Source organism: Lagopus muta, chromosome 16 (genome assembly GCF_023343835.1).
Source record: "Lagopus muta isolate bLagMut1 chromosome 16, bLagMut1 primary, whole genome shotgun sequence".
Classification (NCBI taxonomy): Eukaryota; Metazoa; Chordata; class Aves; order Galliformes; family Phasianidae; genus Lagopus; species Lagopus muta.
In genome coordinates this window covers 13,348,610-13,362,892 of record NC_064448.1, presented here as the reverse complement: position 1 = coordinate 13,362,892, position 14,283 = coordinate 13,348,610, and the positions used below count along the sequence as shown (strand labels likewise).

Here is a 14,283-nt window from a genome sequence, read left to right as displayed (position 1 = left end):
AAGGCTCATAGTAACCGAGGGTACATCAGGCTGGTGCCTGGTCACCAGTGGGCTTCTGCAGGGCCCTGTTTTAGGGACAGTCATCTTTTTTGTATTTTTGGTTTTTAATGTCCTGTGAAAAGACATCTACAAATTAATAAGAAAACTTTCTGTACATAAGAAAGTTTTTCCATTTGTTTTTCAGGTATTTTTTGGACCCTTCATCAGCTTTTTTTTATGAGAGAGGAATAATTCCTTGTTTATTTGCTCCATACCACATGATTTTACCTCTCCCATCATCTTCCTCATTCCTACCTGAACAAAGCCAGCACATCCTCACGTGTCTAATCATCTTGATCTTCTGTTTTCTACTTTTTAAAAATGTCTTTTCCAAAACGAAAATATAAGAAGTTTGTGCAGCATTTGACATACAGGCACACTATGGATTTGTGGCAGAAGAGTTTCTGTTCTGGTTTATGTTCCTTTCTGAACAATTCTTGAAATTGATTCGTCTTTCTCCACTATTGAATGTTAAGCTGAAATTTTGGAGATTTATCCACAAAAACTTTTAAGATCCATTTCCTGAATCATAGCTGTTAAACGGGGCACACTGTTCTGTAGATTTTATGGTTGCTTTTTCTTATCATTTACTACTAGTACATTTATCAGCACTGAATATTACTGGGCAGAGTCATCTGTGATTTTTAATTTCATTCATTACTGTATTTTCTACTAATTTTTACCAACGTCAGTCAGATTTCTATGTTTGTGCTCCACTGGATCACCTGAAATACTTGTCCAAGTAGACTCTGTGCTTCATGGCTCTTCAATCTAATATTTTTCGTGTCGTTTAGAACTTTGGGAGCACGGGGGTTTTGGTACGCTTGTGTTCTTTTGAGCCTTTTTCTGTGGGCAGATCATACTACATGGAACACAGTGGATGCTCTGAATCCTGTTGGAGTGGTGGAGTACTTCATGAGTCTGGAGACTCATCCAGAGAAACACCAGGACCATCAGATGAAGCTAGCAGGCACCACTTTCAAAAGAGACAAGCAGCAGATGGTTGTTCTCACGAGTAGTAGACCAGGGAACTGAAGCATATGCAGATGCAGCAAGTTCACTGAATAAGTTGTTTGAAATAGAGACCTTCTGAAGGCTGCTGTGTAAACACATCAAGGGTTGAGAAATGCCTGAGCTCAAAGTGTTTGTGAGAGTGCTTTGAGGAAGTGCATGTCAGCCTGCACTCCTGCTATCTCTCTCAGTGTATCTGGCTGCTGTTGAAGCCGGATGGCGTGTTGGGTGGACCCTCAGTCTGCTGCAGTGCAGTTGCATGTGACTCTTTCTCACAGTTACTCAAGTTTGTCTCAGTAATGAGATCAGGTTTTATGGGATCTGTGTGAAGTGCTCATGGTGAATATCTACCCTAATGATTTATTTTGCTTCACTACTGTCTTCTCCAAGTGCCTCTTTTAAACTGGATTGTGTAACTTCCTTTCAGTCTCTCAGTCTGAATTCTTGCTTCTGGTGCGTTCAGAAACATTTTAATGATCAGCTTTAGGATTTTAGCAAGTGATTTTTCTGAGAGGCATTACAGCAAAAAATCCTCTACACCTGCTCACCCCTACAGAGAATCAGAGCAACTAGACAGAGAGCACAGCAATTCGACCCTTCTTCCATGATCTCAATCTTCAGAGATGGTCAGTGAGCTCTGCCAGCCGTGCACCACAGAGAAAAGAAAAATTCAGAATAAGCCCCCATGTATTTAGTGTGATTAGGATTGTATGGTGACCTCCTGCATTTTTTACTGTTACCATGGCAAAGTTTCCAAATTAATAGACTGCGAGATAGAAACATACCTCCTAGTAGACATCTAGGGATGGCCATCATTATTTTTGCTGAAATATGTAGATAATGTGGTATAACTTGCTTTTCTACGTCTGCCTGGAATACATGCGTGCTCTGAGGTGTGTTACTGGTCACTGCAGTTACGAAGGTAGCAGAGCATAAAAGAACTCTTTCCAATAGCATGTTGTTTTAATAGATTTAACATTTGGCAGAAACTGGTTCTGGTACAATCTAAAAGATATTTAGGTTAGTGCAATGTTGAAATAGGTTGTCACTGAATTTTTAAGAAGGCTTTAAAGACCATTTACCGAAGTTAATTATCTGCTGTGGTGCATTACAAAATTAATGACTTTTAATTAGAATCGTCAAAAAGTTAGTATTTTAAAGTATATGGGGAGTCACAGCTGCAGCTAATTGGAAGCCAGTAAACTTGACCTTATTTGCAGGCAAAGCAACAGTGGTTAATAAAAGACTCAAAAATGAAGGTTGGAAAAATAATTTCTGCAATTTCTTTGTCATTCAGCTATGTGAGGTTGCCTGAAGGAGCTAGCCTTCTCGGCCCCTTACTAAGAAGCTATTTTTAATCTGCTTTATTAATTCAATCTTTTTGATCTTAACTGCAGTCTCAGTCGTTTTCAAGATTATTGTCCTACAAGTAGTAGTTATGTTCTTGGCAGAAATAAAAGGGCTGTGTGCAGTCTTCTCCATTTTATGCCATGTGCATTTATTAAAAGGGCAGCAAAGCACTTCAAATGCCTGTGTATAACTGTATGTGGCTCCTTTATTTACAACTCAGGTAAACGTCTGTGTACAAGTCATTCTTTCCAAATGCAGATTTAGGAAAGGTGTGGAGGGGGGAAAAAGAAAAAAAGCCTGAATTGCAGAGAAATGGCAAAAAAAATATTGCGGAAGGTTCGTCCTGTGTCTTCTTCAGGAACTTCTGCTGACACTGACTGTTCCAATAATCAAAAGTGTAAATAAGAGTGATTCATGTTTATGACAGCGTGGCAAGCAGAAGTCCTTGGAGTAGACTCAGTCATAACAGCAGAAGGGTTCCCATACCTGTGTGACTTGTTTTGCACAGGAGATGGACTGATTTCACTGCATCAGCAGAAAACGCTGCTTTGCTGCCATGGCTTCTGAGCGCTGCGGGTGTGCTCTGATGGTGCAGCACTCAGTGCACCCAGCACAAACTCACCTCTACAAGCCTCAGTTTGGTGGAGAAGATGACTTTGGTGGCACTCTTACCGTGTGTGTGTGCAGAGCAAATACGTTGTACGGCACAGAAGAAGCTTTATATTCTAGCAGGAATGGTATAATGGGAATGAGGGGGTGGAAGCTAAAGCCAGAAAATTCAAATATGAAATGAGATGCACATGTTCAGCTGTGAGGGTGATATGCTTTAGCCAAGCACAACTTACTGAGCTTAGTACAGAGGGAACTCAGTGAAATGTAATGGCCTGTGATATGCAGAGGGTCAGGTTCTATGATCTAATCATTTCTTCTGGCTGAAATCTCTTCATAAAAAAATCTAGTTCAACCATAACTTATGGCCTAAAGAGAGGAATTGCTGCATGAAATTCAATGACCAGTGCTTGCACAAGGTGAGGTTAGAAGTGTCCCTTCTGGCTTTATAGTCTATGGATGGATTAATGTGTTAAAGTAGCTTAAGGGCAATACAAAAAACAAAACTCCTGTTAAAGTACTTTCAATTAATGTAGCCTGTGGAGATGGCAGCTCTGTCAGCAATCACATGTGCTATGGCCCAATAGGGAACATCTACGCTGAGGGAAACAGCTGCCGATCCAGCATCCCTGTGACGTGGTCTGCTCTTTGTGCTGGTGCTGGACCGATCCCATGGGGCGAATGTCCCTTTGCAGGCAGAGCACATCTCAGCACGTTATTGTCCTGTTTCTGCACTCTGGGAATTTTCTGCAGCATAAACCAAAGATGGTAAGTGCAGCTGAGGAGGAGATTCATTATGAAAGAACATTCTCCATTCAACAGAAGGGATTAATGCAGACTTATCCTAAAGCAGCTTTCAATTTAACTGTACCTGTACGTGAGATATTTCCATATTTAGCATAAGCAACAGAGCAGTGTGCTCTTACATTCCTAGAAATTTTGTTAGAATAAAAAGGCCTCAACTGTGACATGATATAATAAGTTGCCTGGTATAGCAGTAAGCCTCAGCATCTGGCTGCTGCACAGTGCATGTTGGACTTGTTGAAGCTGAAGATAAGGTTTCTTATTGCAATACAACAGTGCAGAACAAGGTTTTGCAGGCAGTGTGGGATGATGGAGTGTTTTAATGAAAAGTCATCACGTGTAGGAAGATGTACAAAACCACATTCTGTGTTTTGAGCTAGGATGGTTCTGTTTGTCAATTAAGGTGATGGATGTAAACTTATTGTGGTGATGGCTCTACAATGGGTTGTTGCAAAGAAGGCAAAGGGCTCCGTTCTTAGAAGAGCTCCAGATGTTATTGATTTCTTTCTTGTTATTAGCAATTACTCACTTGGAATTGCCTGGCAGTTCTTGTTCTTAATAATGAACTGCAGAAGAGTCTGCGGACTCATGACCAACCAGGCCGTGAAACTGGCTAGTGGTAAGAATACGTACATCTTTGAGAAGAGGAAGCATTTCCAACAAACCCTAATTTGGGTTTGCTTGTTTTTCTTGCTTTACAAAGAAGAGTGGCTTTTTTCTTTTCCTGCAGTGATTGTACCTAACGCAGGCTGTGGCATTCCTCAGAAAGTGCAGTGTTCCTTTAAATGTAATTTTATTGCCTGAGATACTGCTTCATCCCCAAAGTCACATTTTACATTTTAAACTGTTTGTCTTTTAAGATGTATTTATTGCCGTGTTTGTTTAACTTGGTTATCTCCTTCATCAATCTATTTCTTGCTAACTTAAAGCTGCTGCTCTTTGTTTTTAGTACAGAAAGCTGTGTCCCGAGGGACGTATAGTCCAGGACTTGTCTCTGTAATGGGACTATTTGTTTTCTTTGCCCCTTGCAGTTGCCTGCTGTAACATTTGTAGTATGTGTTAAGTAATCCTTGAGGTAACATTTTTATTATGTCATAAAAAGTGCGTGGCAAATATATAATAACTCATGGAATTTGTTTGTTTAAAAATGGAAGGATAATTTATTGAGTGTGTTACATGAGACCTGCTCCCCCTTATTAGAGCTGTAGAAGTGCAGCTTATTTAGAAGTACGTTCTATTGAGAAAAACCACGATCTCTGACATGCATAGAAAGTTTGAGCATGGTTGGGTAGAAATGACATCATAGTTTATGTACTCAATAAAAATTTAATTAAGTCATTACAGAAGTTGCAGTCATCATTTAACCCTCTGATTTCTTATGTTTAGTTCTTTTTTTAAACATTCAGTAATAACCAGTCACCAAATCTTGATAGCCTATAAAATATCTGCATGAATTTTAATAGTTTATATTAATGGAAAAATATGAGTAACGGACATGAAAGGAATTTTCCTTGTGTTTGCACTATATGCATTTCTGTAAAAATCAACTGATGAAGAAAGATAGTGGTTGAATGGAGGAATATGTGAACTGGAGATTTGCTAGCGTGGTAAAAACTAAATCACATTCTGGTAGAAAAGTTTGTTGTATTAGCACCAAGTAGAGTCTCTTGGGGATGCCAAGTATGTATTGGGATGTGGTTCACGCTTTCATCAGTTTTAAGATACTAGGTGTGATTATTTCACAGCTTTTCTTTAGCCTTGTCACAAGCTGTATGTCGAAGACAGTAGTGCTCACTCCACTGGAGAACTGGTTCTCTACCCCGTATCCCTGTTGTCAGTGCTTTGTTATTTGTAAAAGCTGTCTCCAAGATGTGAGGTGTGTGAAACAAATAAAATGATGATTTACCAGTGGAAGCACAGCTCATCTCTCGGGAGAAGCGCTGTATATTGAATTGTTCTGTTGGTAGAGGTAAAAGATCCAGGCAGAAGGAGCAGGCAGTTTGCACCAGGGAGGTGCATGTGAGTTATTGCAGCCATCGCTCTGGACCTAGCAGCTGATCGCTTTTCATTCTGTCTTCAGCTCACATGTGGGTAGTTGTTCAAGCCAGTGAGTGGCGAAGACCAGGCGAGCATCTATTTAAGCAATTGTTAAATTATGTAAAAGTTAAATTATGTAAAAGTTCCATTAAACTGAGCCGCAGAGCGTGGGGGGAAGTAGCTGTATCATTACAAGCTGTAAGAAATGTAGTGTTCGTGAACAATAGCAAGTCTGAGCTTCTGGTGAGATGCTGTAAGAGCAGAAATGGGACTCCTGAATGCACATCCGTATTGAGAAGTAATTAAGAAGTGGTGGGGATGCTGCCTCTATCTCTAGCAGTGCATCACTTCTCCTGGTTATGGGATGTCCAGCTTTGGAGTCCCTTGCTTTAGGAAAAAAATTATTGAAAGACTACAGAGTTTCTAAAAGCTCTGTATGAATGAACCCAAGGTCTGGAAAACCTGCCCAACAGTTATAGTGCAGAAGTCTTCATTGTGTTAGTCAGTGCTGCTACTGAAAGTGAATTACATTGCATTCACTCTTCACCCAGTTGCTTTTTTTTTCCTCTACTCATGTGCCTGTACATCAGCTGTGGTGAATGAAATTCTTGTGCTATTGAACATTCTAACATGGGCTGTCTTTCTTTTGTGCATAGACTAAGAGTTCTGTAAATTGTTCTAAAACCTTTGGCAACGTGAACATCACTGCTTACAACCAAATCCTAACCTATTTGGACCAAGGCACTTTGCCTTCTTTTCCTACAGGTAATGTTTTTTCATCACCTCCTGAGAACGTATACAAATGTGTTTCTGTTTTATTTTTCAGATTAATTCTGTTGTTCTAAAGCAAGATTTGAGAAGTATGGTAGAAAATTTCTATGCAGCTCTGTTTGGATATGATGAGGTAAGAAGGATGTTTTCAGAGAATGTGCAAGAAAAAACAGACTGAGCAGAGAATGCTGCAGATGAGTAGCAGTTTGTTGTGTGCATCCTCAGAGAAATGTTAACCTGTGGAAGCAAAATTCTTAGTGATCACCTTAGGTCTTGAATTGCAGTGTATTTAAGGAGAAAAGGAAGCACTTAACATACCAGTTTAAACCATGGCACATGGAAGAAGAAATGTTCTTTCTTGTTCTTCACCATCCCTGCTGTCAGTGACATTTTCTCCCTCTGAATCCCATTGTACTCAGTTATACTTCAAGAGCAAAAAGAGTATTTATAGGGGAGTGACTAAGTGAGAGAGAGGGTTTTTAAGGAATTATCTGGTAAATAATTGAAGCCAGAAGTACCACCGTGCGCAAGCATCTATGGGGCTTCCAAAGGGAAAAATACATTTGTATTCAGCTCCTCTAGTAGTTAATATATTTGCTCTAGTGGATATTGATCTTCAGATGCTCTTCTCGTTCACATGATGATGTTATTTTTTAAAACATCGATTTGCATTATTATCTGGTAAACTTAGATTGCAAGTCTTAATCTAGTTTTAAGCATAGCCAGGACATGTCTCCCTATCTTTTTTTTTTTTTTCCCCTTACAATCTCTTTGGAAACAAGATGTCTAGTTAAATTAAAGGCAAATGCTGACCTCTTCTATTTTTAACTGAATTTTTTTAAGTCCTCTCTTGCCTTTGGCAAACGTGTCAGCTGAAGACAGAAGTTACAAGACTATGGTGCTAACACCATATAATCTAAAAAGACAATAAAAGTAAGAGAGAATTTAGACAAAAGTGCCTGTGGATGTGGTTCTTGTGTAAGCCAAAAATAATATTAGATTTAACTGGAAAAATGTAGATAGTTCTTGATGAATAATTCATTTTTTCCTCATTTAAACAGAAAATGGACAAGAAAAGCAAAATTGCAAAGCTGTGATTACTTTTCTGCAGCATCATGTTTTATATCCTTTCAGTTTTTCTTCTCCAAGCATCACAGCCTTCATGCAGCTTTGTGAGGTGGTGCTGTTTTTGAGGATATTGTAAATATCTGATAAGCAGAAGTCAGGTAGATGAGGCCAGGCTTTGCTCTGTGGTGCCCAGCAATGGAACAAGGGGCAACAGGCACAAAATGGAACATGGGAAGTTCCATCTAAACATAGGGAAGAAAATATTTACTGTCAGAGTGATGGAGCCTTGGAACAGGCTGCCCAAAGAGGTGGTGGAGTCTCCCTCTCTGGAGATGTTCAGACACACGTGGATGCTTTACTGTGCAACCTACTCTGGGGAACCTGCTTTAGCAGGAAGTGGGAGATCTCCAGAGGTTCCTTCCAGCTCCTCCAGTTCTGTGATTGTGTCATTTCATAGCTTCTAGAAATGCATTTATCAGCTTCTACATTAGGAATACCCTAACCTAGGCTTTTTCCAGATTGATTTGCCAGAATATTTGTTACAAGCTGCTCTGTAAATCAGTTAATTTAAGCCCAGGGTTGTTTTTCCATTCTGGAAAAGAGTGATGCAGATGTCTTTTTGTACTACAGCCTACACCAGCTGTGGGTTTGAGGCATCTAATTTTGTCAGGTGCCAAGTAGAGTAGAATCATAGAATCATTAAGATTGGAAAAGACCTCTATCAAGTTCAACTGCCAACACACCACCACCATGCCCACTAAATCACGTCTCTCAGTGCCACATCCTACGTTTCTTGAAGGCCTCCAGGGACAGGGACTCTACCAGTTTCCTGGGCAGCCTGTGCCAGTGCATTAGCACTCTTTCTGAGAAGACATTTTTCCTAATGTCCAACCTGATCCTCCTCTGATGCAACTTCTCTCATCCTATTGCAAGTCAACTAGGATAAAAGGCTGGTTCCTACCTTGTTACAGCCTCCTTTCAGGGAGTTGTAGAGAGCGATAAGGTGTCCCCTGAGCCTTCTCCAGACTGAACCATCCCAGTTCCCTCAGCTGCTCCTCGTAAGATCTGTGTTCCAGACCCTTCACAGCTTCGTTGCCTCTCTCTGGACGTGCTCCAGGGCCCCAGTGTCCTTCTTGTAATGAAGAGCCCAGCAGCAAACACAGTACCTGAGCTGTGGTCTCCCCAGTGCCAAGTACAGAGAGACCAAAACTTCCTTAGCACTTCTGACTACACCGTTTCAGTTGTCTTTAGTTCAGACCCTCTTCGTGTGCACTTTTTAACCCCTCTTTATACTTCCTGTAGGGAATCCTGTCTGATGATCACGTTCTGGCAGCAGCTCTATGGAGAAACCTTTTTAACAGGAACTGTGAGGACCCTCGGCACCTGGAGTTGCTCGTGGAGTACGTGCGCAAACAGGTACACGGCAGCTCCCAGCACAGCTTCTCTCCATTCTCTTGGTTGGGGTATTGACTTTTACTTTTATTCCTTGGGTACTACACAGCCCCGTTGTCTTTATCACTTTTTTTAACCTGTTGAATGTTTATAAGAAGATAAAAGTAAAAACATAAAAACTAACAGATTCATTGCAGTTTGAATAATATCTGGAGAGAAATTCGCAGAAGATTAGGAGCATCCCTGCTTATTCTTTTCTTGGACCCACTTTATGAAGGGGCTCAACAGAACGTTCCAGCTGTGGATGGTAACTTGTTGTGCAGTTACACCTGCTGCTGTGGAGACCAAATCCTCTTGATAATGAAGTAGATTACATACAGTGATTGAAAGTCTTCTGATTGTTTGGGGAAAGGTGTAAAGTATTTGTTTTCCAGGTTTATTCCGTTATTACGTGGAGGAAAATATGTTAAATAGTGTTTGTCCTCTAAACCTTTAGGAGGTTTCTGAGCCAGATTTCTAGGAAGCATTGGGTAGGAAAATGTGGTCCATGTGGGTACCAGAGACAGAAAATGGGTGAGAGAGGGCAGGAGGAAGGGACAGGAAATTGGAGACCAGAAACTCCACAGCAGCATTCTCAGTAGTGTCTCCAATGCTGAATTTAGGACCAGATGGAGAGTTGGAGATGTATTTCAGTGTAACTCAGAAAATGGAATGGAAAATGAGGGGAATTTGTCAAAGAGACCGAGGACGCTTTTGGAATGCCAGCAGACAGTGTATGCTGGCTGTGCACTGCCATCTGGAAAGTGTGTAGCAGCTTTATAAACTGAAGCAGAAGATGGGAAAGAAGCTGTCAGCAGCCTAATAGGAAATAGTGATTACACAGATAAACACAGTACATTGGAGAAAAGTCAGCACAGCTTCTATGGAGGCAGGTCACGTCTCTCCCATCTGTGGATTGAAAGCATCAGTGTAGATAACAAGTATCTGATTTATGTCATCTTTATGGATTTTTAGGGAACATCCAAAAAAACACCTCTACAATGATTTCTTTTAAAAGCAAGAAAAAAATTGAGCAGTCACAGGGGAAGAGTGAATGCACTCATAGACAAGCGATTGAAATATAGACAATAGAGGTCAATAAATCCTCAATTTATTGAGAGAAGGTTCATTGCAGTAAGAATTCGTAACTTCATGAAGAAATGGTTGATGCAGTTGAGTGTAGACAGTTACAAAGTGGTGCACTTAAGGAGGAAAACAAATCCAACCTTACGTTTAAAGAGATGAGCTTTTAGACCTTTGTGGTCTAAATGAGTCCTTGAGATTATAATTTTAATATGTAAATGGCAACTCAGTGCTGATTAGTGTTTGAAAAAAAGTGAAACAAATGCTCAGAACTACTAAGGAAGGAATAGAGAATAAACTATAGTGTCATGGTGCCACTTTTAGAGTCCATGACACTATTGTGATTTTGAGCGATCTATAAGGGCCCAAAACAGCAAGAAAGATAAAAACTGAACTGAAAAAGGCTCAGAGAAGAGCAGTGGAATTGGGAGGAAACAAATTCTGTAGCAGCAGCGACTAGATTCCTTGTCTCTAAAACAGCTGGGAAAGAATGTGAGACAGCTCTATGAGACCTTGAAGGTAACGTGCATGGAAGGTGAGTGTGTTAGTTGCACACTAGTGAGAAGCTAAGCTTCACCACACTGTTCTCTCACTCCCCTTCCTCAAAAGAACAAGGGAAGAAAATATGATAGGGAAAAAAAGGTCACAGGCTGAGATAAGAACTCACCAATTACAATCACAGGCAAAATAGACTCAGCATAGGGAAATTAGTGTGGTTTGTGCTGCTAACTATTAGCAGACTGGAACAATGGGAACTAAAAGCAAACTGAAAATACCTTTGTTCCATGCCCCAGTGGTGCTAGGGATGGGGAAAAGGGGCTGTGAGCAGTCCCTCATGCTTCCTTTCTGCTGTTCCCTGTTGGTTGCTGCCTCCCCCTGCTCCACATGGGGCCCCTTCCATGGATGTCATCCCTCCTGAACAGATCCTGCATGGATTTCCCACGAGCTGCAGCTCTCCAAGCACTGCTCCAGCATGATTCTGTACCACGGGGCCCATCCTTCAGAAGCAGACTGCTCCAGCATCTGGTTGTCTGCAGCATTCATTTCTGATTTCTCATCTCTCCCAGCTTCTGTTGCACTGTTGCACAGCAGTTTGTTCTTCCATCTGTTCTGCCAGACACAGACCCAACGTCATTCCTCTGGCCAATGGCAGCTCCGTTTTGGAGGGGGCTGGAGCTGGCTCAGGTCTAACATGGGGCTGTGCTCACAGACCTCTCTCTCTCTCGCATCCCTTCTCGCTACCAAACCCTTGCTACTTAAACCCAATACAGCAAGGAAAGGCTGAGCATGGATTGCCACACGGTGCTTGGGATGCTGTGTCAGCTCCAATGTCACTGGCAACGCTTATGGAAGAGAAACCTGTCCAGGGGTATGAAGTACAGAACAACCACTTCAGGCTCAAAATCTCTGAACTAACAAATGAGTAACACATGGAGGGGTGGGAAATAAGGAAGTAAGATGGTGCTTGTGCATTGTATTGAACGGCTGCTGGGAAGTCTGCTGACTCTCAGTAACACAGTGCTGTGCGTAGGTGGCTTTTCAGTCTGATCCTGTGACTGTTGCTGTATTCTTTCCTCTGTTGAGAAACTGCTTGTCAAATTATATTGTGTTTCTATCAAACACTGTAAATCCTTTGTGTATGATATCTTTTGCACAAGTTCTTGCTGATCCTGTCTTTAACAGTGACTATTAGTGGATGCACAGAGAAGAATACAACAACAGGGCTGGTATGGGTACTAATTCCCTGTTGACCCTCCCAGCAATCTGTGTTCAGAGGTGTCCTGAGCTAGAGATGGTACTTCTGAGTTTTAATGCCTCCTGATGGGCCCTTTTTCTTCTCCCATGCCCATTTCCCCCTCTCAAGTCCCTGAAATGTCCTGTGGCAGCAAGCTTGCATTTACAATGTGTTAACAGTGCCTTGCCTGACAACAATACTGAAGTGTTCACTGAGTGTTTTGCTTACATTACACCTTAACGTTTCTTTTGATGTCAGTTATTTCTTGTAGTGTTCACTCTCTGTTCAGCTGCTCCAGCCTGTGTGTTTTTATAAATCTCAGCTGTTCCCTGCTGGTCAGGTCCTTTTCTATAGGAGAAAGCCCTGGCTGACATGAAACCACTCTTGTTAGAGCACTCCATGCAGGTAGTGATACCAGCAGTGTGTCATTGGAATTAACTGCCTGGAACTCGAAATGCTTTGTGTGGCTCTTCTTTGTCCTGTTGGCAGACTTTCAGAGGAAGCATTAGCTGAGGCATAAGCGGACAGCCTTGTGTGGTTAACTCCAGTTGATCTGCAGATGCTTATCTCCTTCCTTTCTGCAACGCTTAAGTAATCGTGACTCTTTTTCACTCCTCAAAAATGACAAAGCATGCTAGAAAGGAGGATGTTTGCGTAGCTCTTGAGGACCTTGAATGGAGTGCAGGGCTTTGTGCTAACACCCCATCTCCTGCAGGTGCAGCACCTGGATGCACTGAGCGGGGAGGACCTGCTGCTGACAGGCGAGGTGAGCTGGAGGCCTCTGGTGGAGAGCAACGCTCGCAGCATCCTCAAGCCCCTTTCTCCTGTTTACAACGACGAAGGACTCTGAGAGCATTCGTCAAACCAGCTTGGGAAACAGGCCTGAATTGGGCTGAAGCTGTGGGATCAGGAAGGAAAGTTTGCTATTGAAAAGGAGTGTATTTAAATAGATGTCTTACCTGTGGTGACTTGATAGCAAATTGGACAGCCATAGTCTCCTGGATTTTCACCTGGTTTGAGAACCTCTGTTCTTTTTATGGCACAGAGTGGTCCTTGCACACAAATTGCAAGACCTGCCTTCCATCTTTGGGAAAACAGCTGCTTTAACCATGACTTAGTTATCTCCAGAAGCCATTTCTGTCCCTTGCCTCATCTGGAGAGCTGCTACCTACAGAAACAACGGTGTTCTGCTGCTGGCTGAATGGTTGTGAATACAAATCTGTGCTTTGCATTGTAGGTATTAATGAATTCTAAAAGCCTGGTATCAAGAAAGAACGGCCCGTTTTTCTTTAATAGAGTTTAGAGTTACTTTATCAGGTTTTGAAGGATTTTCCATGAAAATCCTTCTTAGGAACTCTGCTCTGTTGCACAAGAATAGAAGGATGCAAAGAATAATGCACAGTCCTCAGCAGTCCTGTGACTGTAGCCATCTTAATGAGGAAAGAGTCTGAAGCGTGTTTGGGCTGCCACCCAAGGCTGTCTCAGAGTGCTTGGTAGTTCAGAGGAGCTCTGCCTTGCTGATAGTTCCATATTCTTTTTAGAGCTGTGGTCTAAGAATTTCTTCCTGAAAATGACATTGCTGTTTCTGTGCGTGGCCCTTAATGGCACAGGACTGTGCTGCCTCCCACCCCCAAAGCAGTGGCCCAGGGCTTTTCAACAAGACCTGTCAACCCCAGCTAAAAGCTGATATGGCTCTGCAAGCAAATTACACCGATACAGTAATTATGGGAGCCAGAGCTCCACTAATTAAACCAGCAGAGGCTGAGGTGTACTGCGTAGGTGGATGGTTCACAGGGCTATTTCCAGGCCAAAACAGTTTTCATTTCACTCCTGTCAAAACTGCAGTTGGTAATAAATGCCATTCTGGGTACAATCCATGCGTGTGCATTTTCTGTGCTCTGCAAGACTTTGATAAGAATCAGTCTGCTGATATTAAGGCGTATTCCTAATAATACTGTGATGCAAAAGTCGAGGATGGTAATTCTGTAGTCGATGAGGTGGTGTTTCCGTAGAAATTGTGACTGCCTGGATGTGACTGTTCTTCTTTCTGAGTACCTGACATCCCTCCTCTGAATAGCAGTTGGGTGTAGCAGACAGGCTCCCAAACACCGGCTTGCTTTTTTTTTCCCCTTTGCCTCTCTTAAGGAGCCTTCTCTGTATAAAAAAGGCATTTTGTTATTTTTTTTTTTCCAGGGCGAACTTCCTCAGTTTAACTTGTTATAAAATGAGTCATGTAAAGAAACCCTCAATGTGTGAGGTGTATCCCTTCTCTGTGAAAACATTACAGACCAAACAACTTGCTTGCAGTTTATTTAAGATGCTTTTGTTGAAAGCTGAGCTAAGCA

At 41.8% G+C, this 14,283-nt stretch overlaps 1 protein-coding gene across 2 annotated transcripts in view; it reads left to right on the top strand.

The window, feature by feature from the left end:
* The window catches only part of LOC125701135 (ubiquinol-cytochrome-c reductase complex assembly factor 1), a 51,897-nt gene extending 38,084 nt beyond the window's left edge, over window positions 1–13,813 (top strand). For both annotated transcript variants that reach the window (XM_048962732.1, XM_048962733.1), the window contains 3 exons: window positions 6,677–6,754; window positions 8,992–9,105; window positions 12,654–13,813. In XM_048962732.1, coding sequence (XP_048818689.1) covers window positions 6,677–6,754; window positions 8,992–9,105; window positions 12,654–12,788 — 327 coding nt within the window. In that variant the 3' untranslated portion in view covers window positions 12,789–13,813. The remainder of the gene's footprint in view (window positions 1–6,676; window positions 6,755–8,991; window positions 9,106–12,653) is intronic.
* The last annotated feature ends 470 nt before the right edge of the window (window positions 13,814–14,283 follow it).